This window comes from Corythoichthys intestinalis, chromosome 2 (assembly GCF_030265065.1).
Source record: "Corythoichthys intestinalis isolate RoL2023-P3 chromosome 2, ASM3026506v1, whole genome shotgun sequence".
Lineage (NCBI taxonomy): Eukaryota > Metazoa > Chordata > Actinopteri > Syngnathiformes > Syngnathidae > Corythoichthys > Corythoichthys intestinalis.
Genome location: NC_080396.1, coordinates 10,611,486 through 10,627,439, shown reverse-complemented (window position 1 = coordinate 10,627,439; position 15,954 = coordinate 10,611,486). Strand labels below are relative to the sequence as shown.

The following is a 15,954-nucleotide window of genomic DNA, read 5'->3' as shown; positions in this document are numbered from 1 at the left end:
TGGGAACATGTGCCTTTTTTGCCATTTGTTTTACTTAATTGCCTGTTGTCGCTAATCGGCATCATACTGAAGTGTATGCCTATTTTATTGGCTATATTCAAATGATCAATTTCAGTTTAATTTACCATCTATTTGAAGGTAAAAACACACCCAAAACATTTTTTTAATTACTGGAAATAAATTTAGGCATTAAGGGGTTAAGTAGGGGGCCTGCCCACATCAAGAGGAGTTATTCTCAAACACACGCAGTGATCTAACGCAGGATTTAGGTTGAAAAGCACGACAGCTGTACCACAAGCAAACAGGAAGGATTGTCTCAGGAGTGATTTGTTCTAGGATTCAAGGTAATTATTATATTTTTCATACTATGCATGCATTTTGAAACGTTGTGAAAATAATCAATGGGAGAAATTAGCCTCTACGGCATTGGCATCATAGTTCGTAATGTTTATGTAAAATAAATGCTAACTGCACGTTTTAAAAATTTTTTATTTTAACTAAGAATCGAGACAGTTTTACGTCTTATAAAGAATCAGGCATTTATTCACAAGAATTTTCAATGGAAAAAGCTCTTCGTTTTCATTAGGCGGCCGCAGGACATTTGACATATTTACATATAATAAATGCTAACTGCCCGGTTCTTTGCTCTTTTAAGAGAATCAAGACTGTTTTACGTCCATATCTATAAATAATTGAGGGATTTAAGTAGGGCTGCAGCTATCGAATATTTTAGTAATCGAGTAATCGACTGAAAATTCTATCGATTAATCGAGTAATCAGATAAAACATTTTTTTTTTTTTTAGGTAAAGAGCAATTATAAATATACATGAGAAAATAAGACATTTCATCTAATATCGAACCACTTTCAGTCAATCAATTTTTGATGTACATTGTTGAAAACAGCCAACAATTGTATGTCAGATGTGACTAGAATAAAAAACAAGACTAATTCACTGCTTTCACTCAAAAAACTTTTAGATCTTATAAAAACATTCTTATATATTTCTTACCTAAAAATGCCATTACGCTTGATAACACACATCACTTAAAAGTTAGGTGTTTTTCCCACGTGTTTCAATTGAATTTCCATTTGTCTCAAGCTATTTCTAAGTTCTAGTTAAGTTTTAAGTTAATCTAAACTGTAAATCCTGATAGGATTTTGAGTTTTTGCAGTGTCCAAAATAAATGTATTGTAACATATCAGGTTATAAATGGCGGGGATATTTGCATGCGTTCCTGAATGCACCGCGCGACGTGCGGAGGTGAGGGAGGTGCGGGAGAGCGAGAAACGTGCATTCCTGTTGTTGTTGTCCTTTTTGCAGGTGTGGGTGCGTCGGCTGCGCAGACAGCAGTCGTGTGTTGGTTGTTCCACAAGTTCCCCCCAAAAATAAATAATTGCAACCTAATGAAGCGGGTGACTCTTTTTCAACAGTACAGTATGATACCTGCTGTATTGGAGCACATTAGGGACCAGTGCTACTTGGTGTTTTATCTAACAATGACTACTGAGCTAAAATTGACAGTTAGCATTATTAGGTTTTTATTTTACACCCTCATTACTCTACAGCGCTATGTTTTCACAGAGTAAATGAAGCCTGTATGTAAGACACGCTAGCCACGCATCGACAGTGGTCAAAATTAATAGAAACCTAGCCCTCCGCAGGGCTAACGTTAAGTGAGCGAGTGACAGTAACGTTAATCATATTTATTAGCTCTGAGAGGTCTACTGCTTTAAGATGGCGGCTGTTTACTAATGCCGCTGACTCTGTCATTTCGTCGCATCTAGTTCAACATACACGTGATATCTATGAGACGATTCAGACGGTACCTGCTACTACCGTAGAATCATGCGGGCTAGTTTTTAGCAACGTCGGCGTAGTTTGTAGTGGCTGTCGGCTGCAGTAGGGTATTTTTTTAATTGCTTCTTCCTCTCCGCACGTGACATCAGCGCGTTGTCCCGCATTAAAAAGTAGTCCAGGCAAAACGTGATGCTTAGAGCAAGATTAAACGATTCCTCGAGGTGAATAAAATTACTCGGATCAGTTTTTAAACTCGAGTTACTCGAGTTGCTCGAGTATTCGTTTCAGCTCTAGATTTAAGCATTTATTCACAAGAATTTTCAACGAAAAAAGCTCTTTGTGATGATGAGGCGGCGCTACAGTGGCTTAAAGACTAGCAGCACATTCGAAATATTTGTGCAAAAATAAATGCTAACTGCCTGGTTCTCTGTTCTTTTAACAAAGAATCGAGACTGTTTAACGTGCATATCTATAAAGAATTCAGGGATTTAAGCATTTATTCACAAGAATGTTCATCGAAAAAAGCTCTTTGTGATGATAAGGCGGCGCTACAGTGGCTTAAAGACTAGCAGCACATTCGAAATATTTGTGCAAAAATAAATGCTAACTGCCCAGTTCTTTGCTCTTTTAACAGAAAATCGAGACTGTTTTACGTCCAGGTCTATAAAGAATTCAGGGATTTAAGCATTTATTCACGTGAATTTTCAACGGAAAAAGCTCTTTGTGCTGATAAGGCGGCGCTACAGTGGCTTAAAGACTAGCAGCGCATTCGAAATATTCAAGCAAAATAAATGCTAACTGTCTGGTTCTTTGTTCTTTTAACAAAGAATCGAGATTGTTTAATGTGCATATCTATAAAGAATTCAGGGATTTTAGCATTTATCCACATGAATTTTCAATGGAAAACGCTCTTTGTGGTGATAAGGCGGCGCTACAGTGGCTTAAAGACTAGCAGCACATTCAAAATATTTACGCAAAATAAATGCTAATTGCCTGGTTCTCTGTTCTTTTAACAAAGACTGTTTAACGTGCAAATCTATAAAGAATTCAGGGATTTAAGCATTTATTCACAAGAATTTTCAACATAAAAAGCTCTTTGTCTGTCTGGGTTTCCATTCGGTCAGCTTTGACGGAGATAGGCCCCCTATTAATCGGCCCCGCGCCCCGTCAATGTCATTTTGAAGTCTATGTGCCTGGCTAACACAATGCTTCAGTAAAGCTGGCCTGACTTTGACAAGCTGTTTAAATTGTGGCGAATTCATCGAGCTGTGTCAGCAGGAACCAAAGGTGGTCCTCTCCCTTAATTTGATTCTCGCCCACATTCCCCTTGGCGGCCACCTTCAAAAATGTCTGCAACCTTTTATAGCCACTGGATGAAAGTGTTGGAGCAAAGGATCTAAGCAGGCAATAAACTCTCGACAGAAAGCAAAGCCAGATCACGACCCTGACACCATTTTTTAAAATAGTAATGAGTACAAAGAGACAAGCCTTACCTTGAAGATAAAAGTCTCATTAAAGACTGGGTTGAGGGTTTTCTTGTGAACCTTTGTGTCAAACTTCTTCTTCTTGTCAGGTAAGACAAAGACCTTGACATAGGGGTCAGAGGTTCCACCACTGTCCATAGACAGGAGATCAGCAGCTTGCAAGATTCCCACAGTTAGCTAGAGCATGAAATACATATGATAAAAAAAAAATCAGGATCAATGAACATCCGGATCTTTAAGAGTTTTAGATCATAGTGGTGTTGCAATGATTAATCGATTAAATAAAGTAATTCGATTAAGAAAATGCTTCAAATTCAATTTTGCTCATTCATTGATTCGTTTAATCAGAGTAGCGTTGTGATGTTTTGTCTTGAAAGTATTTTACAGTTGTACTTGGAGATACGAAAGCTTCTGTACACAAAAAAATTCATTTCATGTAAGTCAGGCTGCAACATCTAACCGATGAAATTGATTAATAAATTAGTTGCCAACAAATTTGATACTTAATTAGGCCAATGATTATGACGAGAGAGAGTTCACTGCTACACTCAAGTTGGTTTGCTGAATCAATAATATTACAGTGTCGAGAGTTAGATTGTCTTTCATGTTGTTAGACCCAGTGTGCCTCCATCAGAGGTTAGTAAATGAAGCCAATTGTATTGTTTGTATTCTTTGTTGATGAGATGTTAGTACTTAGCACAGAGCGCTAAGCTAGTTAGCATTTATGCTAATCAGTGTCTTAAGTGCCCATTTGTATTGTGTTTTGAAATACCATATTAGCACTAGAGCAGAGCGGTAAACCGAAAATTTACCGTTACCGAAATTCTACAAGATGACCGACGTCATTTTGACCATGTCGGTAAATTTGGTAATTTAATAAAACAAGAAAATATAGTCTTTTCATCCCACTTTGACTGTGTGTTGTTCGGCTATGTTCATTCCCCTTTAAGAAAGCAGTCAGTGTGCTTACGTATGGAGTCTCGTGGTTTTCAGGAAGCCAAACAAACAGAAGCCCGGTAGGCTAACGCTAGCGGCTAACGCTACAAGAAACTGGATAGAGTCGGGCTTAAGTTAGCTTCGCCAAACTTTCACCTGACATTAAGTAAACTCTTGGCGGGTTCCAGACGGGCTTTCACCCGCTGTCCTCCCTGGTTCTTACGATATCAGGAGAGGATGCTTTCAGTGCTTTCTTCTGGTAGCCAAGCCACAGGCTAACGCTAGTGGCTAACAGCGGCTACAAATGAACGTGATGGAGTCGGTTAGCGGCTCTAACCTTGTCGAAACGGCTGAAATTAATGAGTAGACTGGGCACGGACTTCATGTAGCAATTATTATGTCGCGTTATTTGGCATCTCTGTGTGATTTCTCTGAAAGCTTTCATGATGGTAAAACACTCAGCGTAAAGTATAATCCAACAGTGAAGCCTATACATAATATGACAGTTTAATGGCCACAGCTATTTTTCCTGTATGTGTTTGCTTTATTCTGCCATCATAAAACCTTAAATGTTTCATTGGCATCAGAGCAATACAGCTTTAATCTGGTTGTCTCTGTGTGGGGGGTGCATGTATTAAAAAATGTTTCGGGGAAAAAAAAAAAAAAACCTGAAACCTTGACGTAAACACTTGTGTTGAATAATTATGTCACAGCAGCCATTAACAATAAGTTGTCTGAAGTGTACTGTTAAAGCTGCAAGTCATTTGTGTTAGAATGACATGTTTGCACAGTCGTCATATTGATTTTTATAATGTTGTACATTTTTCAAGTCATACAAACTGTTATAAATGTTCACACTAGAATTCTTATTGTTTACAAGATTTTTAATACTTAATGTTTAGACTGCATGTGCAGTTGTTAAAATTGAAAGCTGGTAAATAAATTCAACGAGAAACGGTTAATTTGTATTCCATGCATTGATTCAAATTTTCAAATTATATAACAGTCCACTTGGGCGAATTTATCATGATTTATCGTTATCGAGGTAAATCTGCAAACTTTATCGTGATACGTACTTAAGGCCATATCGCCCAGCCCTAATTAGCACTTGAGTTATTGTTAGACAGTAAAGTCTCATTTCTTTTTTCAAGAAAACACACACATATAAGCCCATTAATAAAACAGCTTAGAGTCTCCTTTCAACACAAACTCTCATTCACACTATAAATTGTCATACATGACATTGTGCTTTCAAATGACAGAAGGGGGTAAAATAAGTAAGTGAACCATCACATTTAATATTTTGTGCCCTCCCTTTTGGCAGCAATAACTTCAACCAGACGGTGTTGTTGGTGAGCTGTTCCATTTTTTCTCCACACATGACGTTGTGTGTTACTCCCAAACAATTCAACTTTGGTTTCAACAGTCCACAAAATACAGGGTCTCTTTACCATTTCAAAAATTTATTAAAAATGTAATTGATTAGATATTGTATTCAGATTTGTTCAATTGTATTCAGCGTTTATTGAAGTTGTTTTTTTTTTCTTTTCACCTCTTTAAATACATTTCTACATGGGCACCATTAGTTGTACGAAGCACATCAAGACGGTACTCGATTTCTTGCCATGTTCGCTGTAGCATGGCCTCATCAATTGTGGCAATGGCATCAATAATCCTTCGCTTTAGGCGAGTGATGCAGTGTAATAAAAAAACTTTAATAAACACTGAATACAATAGAACAAATCTGAATAAAATATTTAATCAATTGCATTTTTCACAAATTTTTGAAATGGTGAAGAGACTTTATGGACACCCTGTAGTTTGCCAAAACCTCTGTGGAGTGTCCAAGTGTTTTTGCGAACATTAAACAAGCAACAGTGGGTTTTTTTTAGACAGCAGGGGCTTCCTCTGTGGAGTCCTCTCATGAACACTATTCTTGGCCATAGTTTTACATATAGTTGATGTGTGCACAGAGATATTGGACTGTGCCAGTGATTTCTGTAAGTCTTTAGTAGACACTCTAGGGTCCTTTTTGTTATATCTCTGAGAATTCTGCGCGGAACTCTTGCCGTCATCTTTGGTGGACGGCCACTCCTTGAGAGAAGCAACAGTGCCAAACTCTCTCCATTTGTAGACAACTTCTATGACTGGTGATTGATGAACATCCAGACTTGTAGAGTTGGTTTTGTATCCTTTCCCAGCTTTATACAAATCAAAAATCCTTGATCGCAGGTCTTCAGACAGCTCTTTCGACCAAGCCATGATGCACATCAGACAATGCTTCTCATCAAGACAATTCTTAACAGGTGTGTGTTTTATAGTGGGCAGGGCAGCTTTAAACCACTCATCAGTGATTGGGCACACACCTGACTCAAATTATCTCAATTGCTCTTTAAGCCTCCTTAGGCAGAGGGTTCACTTACTTATTTCCCCCCTTCTGTCAGTGTTTGCATGTTAACCCCATTAAAATATGAAAACCTATAAATGTTTGGGTGTTTTTAGCTAAAGCAGGCACTGTTTTTTCATCTGTATGATTTTGACAAAGACCAGATCACATTTGATGGTGATTTAATACAGAAATGTAAGAACTTCCAAACGGTTCAGATACTTTTTCATACCACTGTATTACATGATGGCTTTTGATGAAAAATGAAATTTCGTCCGAAATACCTAACTAGCGGACTTTTGCTATGCAAGTTCGATTAATTCAACCTTCTAAATTTACATATTAATACGACTAATTAGTCATTTAAACTTCAATTGTTATGTGTTAAGTGTCATTTGTCTAAATGTGTGCCATTTTGCTCATACTTGTACATGTGTTTGTGTTAAAGCTTTACAAAAAAATCTAAATGTGGAAAAAGCGAAGGAAGTCAAGCTAAGGACGACAATTTCTCATGTTTGCAGTCTGTCTAACTGAACAACGTCACATCTAGTGAGGGCAGAGCAGGCTTATCAAAATGATCAATGAATTATAAACTCTGGCTGCCCGTGTTTTTTTTTTTTTCAGGTTTTGATTTTGTATTTATTCCTCTTTTGAAAGTGCAATTTTGGATAGATAGATTAAAAATTACATAAATAACCTACAGTCCCTGACAAAAGTCTTATCGCTTATCCATTTTATAGAAACAATTACAAATTACCTGACTTTTAATCATTCAATTGGTTTCAGAAATGGCTCATATGAAAGCTAAGACCCTCCCAAATGATGTTAAATATACAAAAATATATTTGTTTCACTGAAAAAAGATTTATCATTTAATGAAGACATAAAGGTCAAATTTTGGCAAGACAAAAGTTCTGTCGCCTACAGAAAGTAGTGAGAAAATTGAACAAAAAATGTACTTCAAATACAAAAATATGTTACACAACATAAGTGAAATAAGTAGTGGTGCTGTGAGATCCAAATTTAATATTTTGTATGACTTCCATGGGCTTCGGTAAGGATTCATTCAATTTATTGATGAAGTCATCAGAAACATCAAAGAAAGCAGTCTTGCATGCCTCCCAGAGTTCATCAACATTCTAGGATTTCGTCTTCCATTCTTCCCCTTTCATCCTACCCCAGACATGCTTAATGATGTTCATGTCTGGTGACTGGGCTGGCCAGTCCTGGAGGATCTTGATCTTCTTTGCCTTGAGGAACTCTGAGGTACAGATTGAAGTATGCGATGGAGCACCATCCTGCTGCAGAATTTGTCCCTTTTTATAGTTAGGAATGTAAGAGGCAGCTAAGATTTGTCGATATTTCAGACTATTTATCTCTCAGGGTGCAGACAATTAAAAAACCATGTGGCATTTGCCAAGGCCCACAGCCTGTCAAAAGGATGGACGCTGGAAAAGTGGCAAAAGGTGGATTTTTCAGATGAATCTTCCATTGAATTGCAGTACAGTCACCACAAATATTGCAGGAGACCTACTGGAGCCCGCCTGGATCCGAGATTCATTCAGAAAACAGTGAAGTTTGGTGGTTACATCATTACCAAAATCATGGTCTGGGGTTACATCCAGTATGGGGGTGTGCGAGAGATCTGCAGGGTGGAAGGCAACATAACTAGTCTGAAATATCAACAAATCTTAGCTGCCTCTTACATTCCTAACCATCAAAAAGGACAAATTCTGCAGCAGGATGGTGCTCCATCGCATACTTCAATCTCCAACTCAAAGTTCCTCAAGGCAAAAAAGATCAAGATCCTCCAGGACTGGCCAGCCCAGTCACAGAGACATGAACATCATTGAGCATGTCTGGGGTAGGATGAAAGAGGAAGCATGGAAGACGAAACCCAAGAATGCTGATGAACTCTGGGAGGCATGCAAGACTGCTTTCTTTGATGTTCCTGATGACTTCATCAATAAATTGTATGAATCTTTGCCGGAGCCCATGGAAGTCATACAAAGTATTAAATTTGGATCTCACAGGACCACTACTTAATTCGATTATGTTATGTAACATATTTTTGTATTTGAAGTAGATTTTTTTGTTCAATTTTCACACTACTTTCTGTAGACGACAAAACATTTGTCTTCATTAAATGATAAATCTTTTTTCAGTGAAACAAATATGTTTTTGTACATTCAACATCATTTGGGAGGGTCTTAACTTTCATATGAGCCATTTCTGAAAACAACTGAATAATTAAAAGTCAGGTTATTAGCAATTGTTTCTACAAAATGGACAAGCAACAAGACTTTTGTCAGGGACTGTAGAGCTGGAGCTCTACATAGGATATTTTGATCAGGTAAGGGTCTGCTAAGAAAAATATGGAATCTTGCCTTGTTTTCCTGAAAGTCATAATCAATGGAGTACTGCAGCTTTCCAAGCTTCTCTTTCTCCTTCACCTCCTCTTCTTTCTCATCTCCAGTGAGTCCGGGTTCAACATCATCTTCCTCGTCATCGTCGTCCTGTTGTTTCTGCAAAGACAGAGGGGTGGAAGGCAGCAGAGGGAATAGTCAGCAGATGTTTTTAATTCTCAAATTGTGCTGATCAACAACCCTTGGCCAGCAGCAGTCGGGTTAGTCACAGCACCTACCTGTCACTTACCCCGCACATACAGGTGTTACTAGTGCAATCTGTTCATCGATGACCACGGTTGCAACCTGACTTGATTTCACTATTTCTTGGATGACACCATTTGCTGTTGGCTAGTTAGCTCGTTTGATTTTGGGGGGATTATTTCCTGACAACTATTTAAAAATGAGGCAAAGAGGTTGTCCTGACCTAGAAAACAGTATGCACCGTGTTAATACAGGTAGGGAACATATAAAACCTTTACATGGAAATGGTCTAGTTAAGCAATTATGAAGTAGCTAACTGGCTAAATGTGATGTGTAAAAGAACATTATAGCCCAGTTTTATTCCTAAATGAATTTGGAAAATAATGGCAGTGTATTTATTGCATTTAAAACGCGTTATTGGTCCAATCTGTCACAAAAGGCAGAGCTCCGTTTCAGAGAGGCACTTAAGGACAAATCAATGAGGTAAAGCCAAACAGTTGATGCAGTGAATCCATACATGATTCCTGAAGGCTGTTTGACAAAAGAGGTCGACCTCAAGGTAAGCCATCATTACTGATGTCCGTTTATCTTCTGACTTCCTCACATAGAGATGTGCTCTCCTATGCATGCGTTCTTTACTTTTAGGGCTGTGCTGATTCTCCCATCGACTTAAGCGTGTGACTTAAGAACAGTCATAATTCACGCATTCCGGTCAGAGCAAACCTTAGATGAGTTCCTATTCAATTCCCAGCTCAATCGCAGTCTCCAAAAGACTAGTGCCTTTTCTCTTGCGCACCCCAAGGGCTGCATTTGAGTCGCTTCAATGCTCTGACCGTCTGTTACGCAGCCATCGTTGACCGTGCGGTTGTTATTGCGGCGAACACCTGGGCTGTCTATATTCAATGACTGCCCAATACGGCTGTAAAGTGTCCCTACTACTTTACAACGACCAGACGTCAGCTTAATATATCATATTAATTGGCAAAAATACTTCAGCGCCAGCAGTGTAACCTTAGGAAGGTTACACAGGATACTGAGCTATGGAATGGCAGGCACGAAACACAAAACCCCTACACTGCAAAAACTGCAATTTATGTTGGTAAAACTTGAAAATGTAATATTGACATTCAAAGCAATAATATTAGTCAGCACAACAAAGCAAGATAATTTCTCAAAAAAAATTTGGTGAGTTGCAAATACCTATATCTTCAAGTTGGTATTCAAATTAAAGGCCAACAGTTTTGTGTGAAATGTGTTAAGACCAATTTTTAAAACCAAAAGTCGATAGCCACGCTATGCTACGTATGTTTTAATTGGAATTATATTCTAAAGTGTAATTTGCGGTATTTAGTAGATTAATGGAGAAGGCATTTTACACATTTTCAACATTTAAATACATACAGCTTTTCGGTTTTTAGTGAACGTTAGCGGCGCACGTGCTGCTTGCATCAGTTAGCCGCTAGCTTGTCTGGCAAATACTGTTCCACCAACATTAGAGTGTTAATGCTAATTCAGAATTATTTCATGTAATTATTTTGTCCGAATCACATTATTTTATTGAATGATATACAGTATTGCAATTCTTGCAGCTTTTAGTATTCCTAACTAATTACCGTATTTTCCGCACTATAGGGCACATCAGAGTATCAGGTGCACCCTGAATGAATAGCCTATTTAATCATATACAGGTAGTCCCCGGGTTACGACGTACCCGACTTACATGATTTCGACTTTACGACACGTGTCTCGTCCGCTGTTTTTCTCTTCACTGATGTTTTTTTAATTGATTGATTAATTAATTTATTTTAGTCACGTAACAGTCTCGTCTGCCACTTCTCAGCATTGATGATAAGTACTGTATATTATTTTTCACTTAATTATGATATTTATTACGTTTAATTATTTTAAATGGTTGACCCTCACCATAATTGCTATGCATATCTGGTATTTCATTATACTGCAGTGTATGTGCGGTCCGCTTTCTATTGTTGCACTCGAAATCCTTTGACGTCACTCTTGCGTTATTTTATGTCAATTTCGAGCGTTGCTTTCACATTGAGAAGCGGGGTTTAGCACCAGTTGACATTTCAAGAAGTCAGAGGAATGGTAAACGGCGCGTGCGCGGCGAAACCCCCCCCCGTTAGCTCGCTATTAGCCCTCTAGCTTATTGAGCAGCGTTCGTTTTCACCGCTGAACCGGTGCCACTATAGCTGCCGTTTCCTTGTTGAATTGCCCAAGATTTTGGCCTTATTTCCCTCGATATTATTGTGCAGCCATTGATTATTGTACAGTCTTTGTCATTGTTGTATTTTATTTTCTAATAGTGTGTTCATAGTTTGACGGTGGCAAATTAACAAATGTCAGTTGTAAGAATAACTATGGTGAGATCAGTGTTACCAGAGGGAAGTAATAACTCTTTCTTATTTTGTGCTTTATATAATTAATTTTGATGTATAATAGATGTTTTTGGACAGTTATTTTGAGATTTAGGGGGGATTTAAGGGCACTTAAAGGGTTAATTCCGATTTACGCGGAAATTCAGGTTACGTCGCCAGCGTAGGAACAGAACTCATTCGTAATCCGGGGACTATCTGTATAGAGCGCACCGCATTATGAGGCGCAGTAGCAGTAGTAGTGGTTGGGGTTGCATTATGCATCCAGTAGATGGTGCTGCGCTGAAGGGAATTTCATGCCATGATTAACCAATGTTGATCCAAATATAAAGCGCACCGGATTATAAGGCGCACTGTCAGTTTTTGAGAAAACTGAAGGCTTTTAGGTGCATCTTGTAGTGCGGAAAATACTATAAGTTAATAATGTGAACTTGATTGAATAAGTGTAATTCACTTGCATTATCAAGCTTGTGTTCCATACTTAAAATTCTGCGTAAACTGAAATAGAATCTATATGCTTTGTGGAACTCAACCTTTGCCTTATTTCGGACGCCTTCAAAAAAGCATAATGGCAAAGGGGCAGTCAGCCAGGGTTAGCTCAGTTGTCTACGCGCTCCACTGCCACGGTGGTGACCTTTATTAAATCATCGGTTGATGCAAAATATATAGTTACCGTATTTTCCGCAGTATAAGGAGCATCGGAGTATAAGACGCACTTTCAGAGAATGGCCAACTTTAAAAACGTTTTCATATGTAGGGGACACCGAATTATAAGGCGCAGTAGTATTAGCAATAAGTGAAAAAAAGCGCTGTTTTTGTAGTAACCTAGTAGTAGTACGTAAACATTGTGCAGACCTTATATGGAGAAAAGCACGAGCATGACAAATTTGGACCGAAACGGCTGTTTTTGGATGGGAAAAACTAAAACAGATACTCAGCACCCCCTGCTGTAAGTGACTTCCAGCTCCCCTGCGCAAAGATGTTTTTACCACCACATGCAGGATAATCTGCTAATTGCCTTGCTGAACAAAACAAACACTGAACAAAAATGGCAGTGACACTTGGCCCCTGAGGGTTACATGTTGCCCCTTCTTGGCCCCTGAATAAACTTCATAATGATATTGATGGGTCAGATTCGACCTTCACTGCGCCACGCCTTCAAGTAGGGGGCCATCCCACAATCCGCGTCAGTTATTCACAGTCGGTCGAAGTGACACATGCAGTGATCCAACGCCGGATTTAGGTTGAAAAGTACGAAAGCTGTACTGTATACAAACAGGAAGGATTGTCTGAGGAGTGATTTGTTCGAGGATCCAAGGTAATTATCATATTTTCCGTTTTTTTCACATGAATATTAGACGTAAAAAGCTCTTTGTTATAAGTCTGCCGCCACATTGTTTAACAGACTAGCATCATTCTTGGACATATTTGCGTAAAATAAATGCTAAGTGCCCGTTTTTTTGCTCTTTTAACTAAGAATCAAGACTGTTTTACGTCCATATCTATATAGAATTCAGGGATTTAAGCATTTATTCACAAGAATTTTCACAGGAAAAGCTCTGTTTACATATGGCAGCCGCCACATTTACTAACAGACTAGCATCGTACTTCGACATATTTACGTAAAATTTGCTAACTGCATGATTTTTTTGTTGTTGCTTTTAACCAAGAATCGAGACTGTTTTACGTCCATATCTATATAGAATTCAGGGATGTAAGCATGTGTCCACAAGAATTTTCAACCTAAAAAGCTCTTTGTTGTAAGTCGGCCGCCGCATTGACTAACAGGCGAGCATTGTACATCGACCTATTTACGAAAAATACATGCTAACTCCACGTTTTTTTTTTTTTGCCTTTAACCAAGAATACATTCATATCTATTAAAAATTCAGGGATTTAAGCATTTATTCACAAGAATTTTCAACGAAAAAAGCACTACGCCAACAATGCAGGCCCCCTATTAATCGGCCCCGCGCCCCATGTCCTGTCAATGTCATTATGAAGTCTATGGCTCCTGTTTCAGAGAAATCCTAGAACTGCCCTTGCTTTTAACCCCTCGGACTCCTCATCAGCAATGAAGCCGAAGCCTGCTAGCTGCAAGCGGCGCTGTTTTGAAGTAGCGGCAACCTTTGCATTGTTGGTAATGTAGTTTTGGCGTGTGCAAACCAACAGCGGGCAGCTGTGAGGTGCGGGCCGGTTCCCGTCTTAAATACATGTCATCACGAGGGCCTGATTTACTTGGGCCACATCTGGCCTGCCGCCTGTGACTTTAACGTATGTGATTTAAAAACAGTGGTCCCCACCCTTTTTTGCACCACGGACCTGATGGAGAAAATATTATGTGACCCGAAGTGAATTAGCACATTATGCCTAATGATAAATTCAATCTGGGTCAAAGGGCGGAATGATGGGGGAAAATATTACATTATGCCTTTGTGATGTATGATTGCTTCTGTGACATAGATTGTAACAACATCTATTGTTTTTCACCTTAATCCCATACTTAGGAGACGTGCTTGAGTAGGGAATCTCACGAGATAACTTGTTTTGCACCATAGTACGCGCCTGAGTTCCATAGCTAGGAGGGAATCTCATGAGATAACTTGTTTTGCACCCATAATATTTACCATTTGTTGCATCTGTTGCAGCACAGCTCATTTGTCCCATGTGAAAAGTCCTTTTTCAATGGGGCTGAACCAAAAGTAGCTTTAATGTGTGTCATCGGACGGGGACGCGCCGCCCGGGGGCGGAAGTTGGCCTCTCCACCTCCGAGGGGAGCGTCTTTACAAAAGTGGACATTTCCGGGTGACCCGTGAAGTCCGCCAGGGGTCACGTACGGATCGCCTGGCTTTGTTCCTTTGCCGCTCTGCCGCGGTGTTTTGGCTCCCGGCTAATTTGTCACGGTAAGCGATTTTCATTGCTAAGGGGACAACTAGTTGTGCTGTAACGATAACGCAGGGATTCTGGGATTGACAAACTCAAATCTAGCGTCACGTTACCATTGTTTTTGCTTGTTTTTGATACTTGTTGCTTGTTCTTGTGGGATTGTAATCAATAAATCTAATTTATTCTGCATTTTCTAATTGATAAACATCGTCTATTGAGCAAAAGTCTGCCTTTATTGATTCACCGCGAACCTGGAAATTTCGGAAAACAGGACCAGAGTAATGTGGGCCTTTTTTTTCACGGATTGGCAATATGTGGCAGAAAATGACAGTAAATATAACTCGTCGAGGCTAAAAACAAATATTAAGTGCAGGCAAAATGTCACTCACCATACACTGAATCAACCTTTTTTTAACAGTGGCCTCTCCTAAAACTTGTCGACAAATATTCGTGGTGGCAAGCATAATGAGTAGGGATGGGAATTGATACGATTTTTACGATTCCTATTCCATTATCGATATTGCTTAACGATTCGATTTTTTATCGATTTTCTTATCGATTCTAATTTGGGGAAAAAGAAGAACAAACATTTTGATTGGCATCAGGTTTGTTTAATCAGAAGTCACAACCTTAAAAACTCACAACGAGGTCAAAGGAGGCCGAAAGCCTCAATGTTAACTGTGGCAATAAGTGGCAAATGCACAAGAATGTGTAACATTTTCCTGAAACATTTTTCTAATAGAAATAAAAAATATTGGTATATATTGGCATATAGGTCGTTGTTCTGCCTTTGGCAATATGTGTTAAAGCAGGGGTCCCCAAAGTTTTTTTCTGTGAGGGCCACATAACTTTTCCCGTCTCTGATGAGAGGCCGGGGTCAGTTTGTAACAGAAAAACTGTGATGATTGCAGGAGTGCGTAAATGTAAAAAAAATATTGTTTTTCAGAAAGCCACAATCAAATAACCCTCTGTGGATTCTTCACGGATCAAAAGTAAATAAAGTTAAAATAATAATATAATATAATAAATAATAATAGCAGTATTAATTAAATAGATAATAACTAAATAACCCTCTCTGAGTTATTCACAGAAAAAGGCCAGGAAATAAATAACACTACTGAGAGAGAAAAAAAAAAAAAAATTCAAAATGCCCTCTGGCATTTTGTTATTGTTGTTTGTTATTGTTGCATATTGTTCAGGGGGCCGGACCAAATGTGGAGCCGCGGGCCGTAGTTTAGGGACCCCTCTGTTAAAGTGTATTATTTACCATTATATTGAAATACATGCCTTTTAGTTTTTATGGTGCTTTCACGCTCAAGTGGGGGCGCCCTTGTGCTTCCTCATGCGAAGAAGAACGCGCTCACGAGAAGAAGAGCGTGCTTACACGCGAAGTAGAAGTCCCGCATCCAAGCGAGTGAGCGAGTTAGTGAGAAAGTGAAACACTGCAATGAGCCTACGTT

At 38.9% G+C, this 15,954-nt stretch overlaps 1 protein-coding gene across 3 annotated transcripts in view; it reads right to left on the bottom strand.

The window, feature by feature from the left end:
* Positions 1-15,954, bottom strand: part of LOC130912138 (synaptotagmin-2-like) — a 250,785-nt gene that overhangs the window by 23,066 nt on the left and 211,765 nt on the right. For 2 of the 3 annotated variants that reach the window (XM_057830001.1, XM_057830002.1), the window contains 2 exons: positions 8,994-9,131; positions 3,294-3,461 (listed from right to left, as the gene is read on the bottom strand). In XM_057830001.1, coding sequence (XP_057685984.1) covers positions 3,294-3,461; positions 8,994-9,131 — 306 coding nt within the window. The remainder of the gene's footprint in view (positions 1-3,293; positions 3,462-8,993; positions 9,132-15,954) is intronic. The other variant, XM_057830003.1, reaches the window with a different exon arrangement.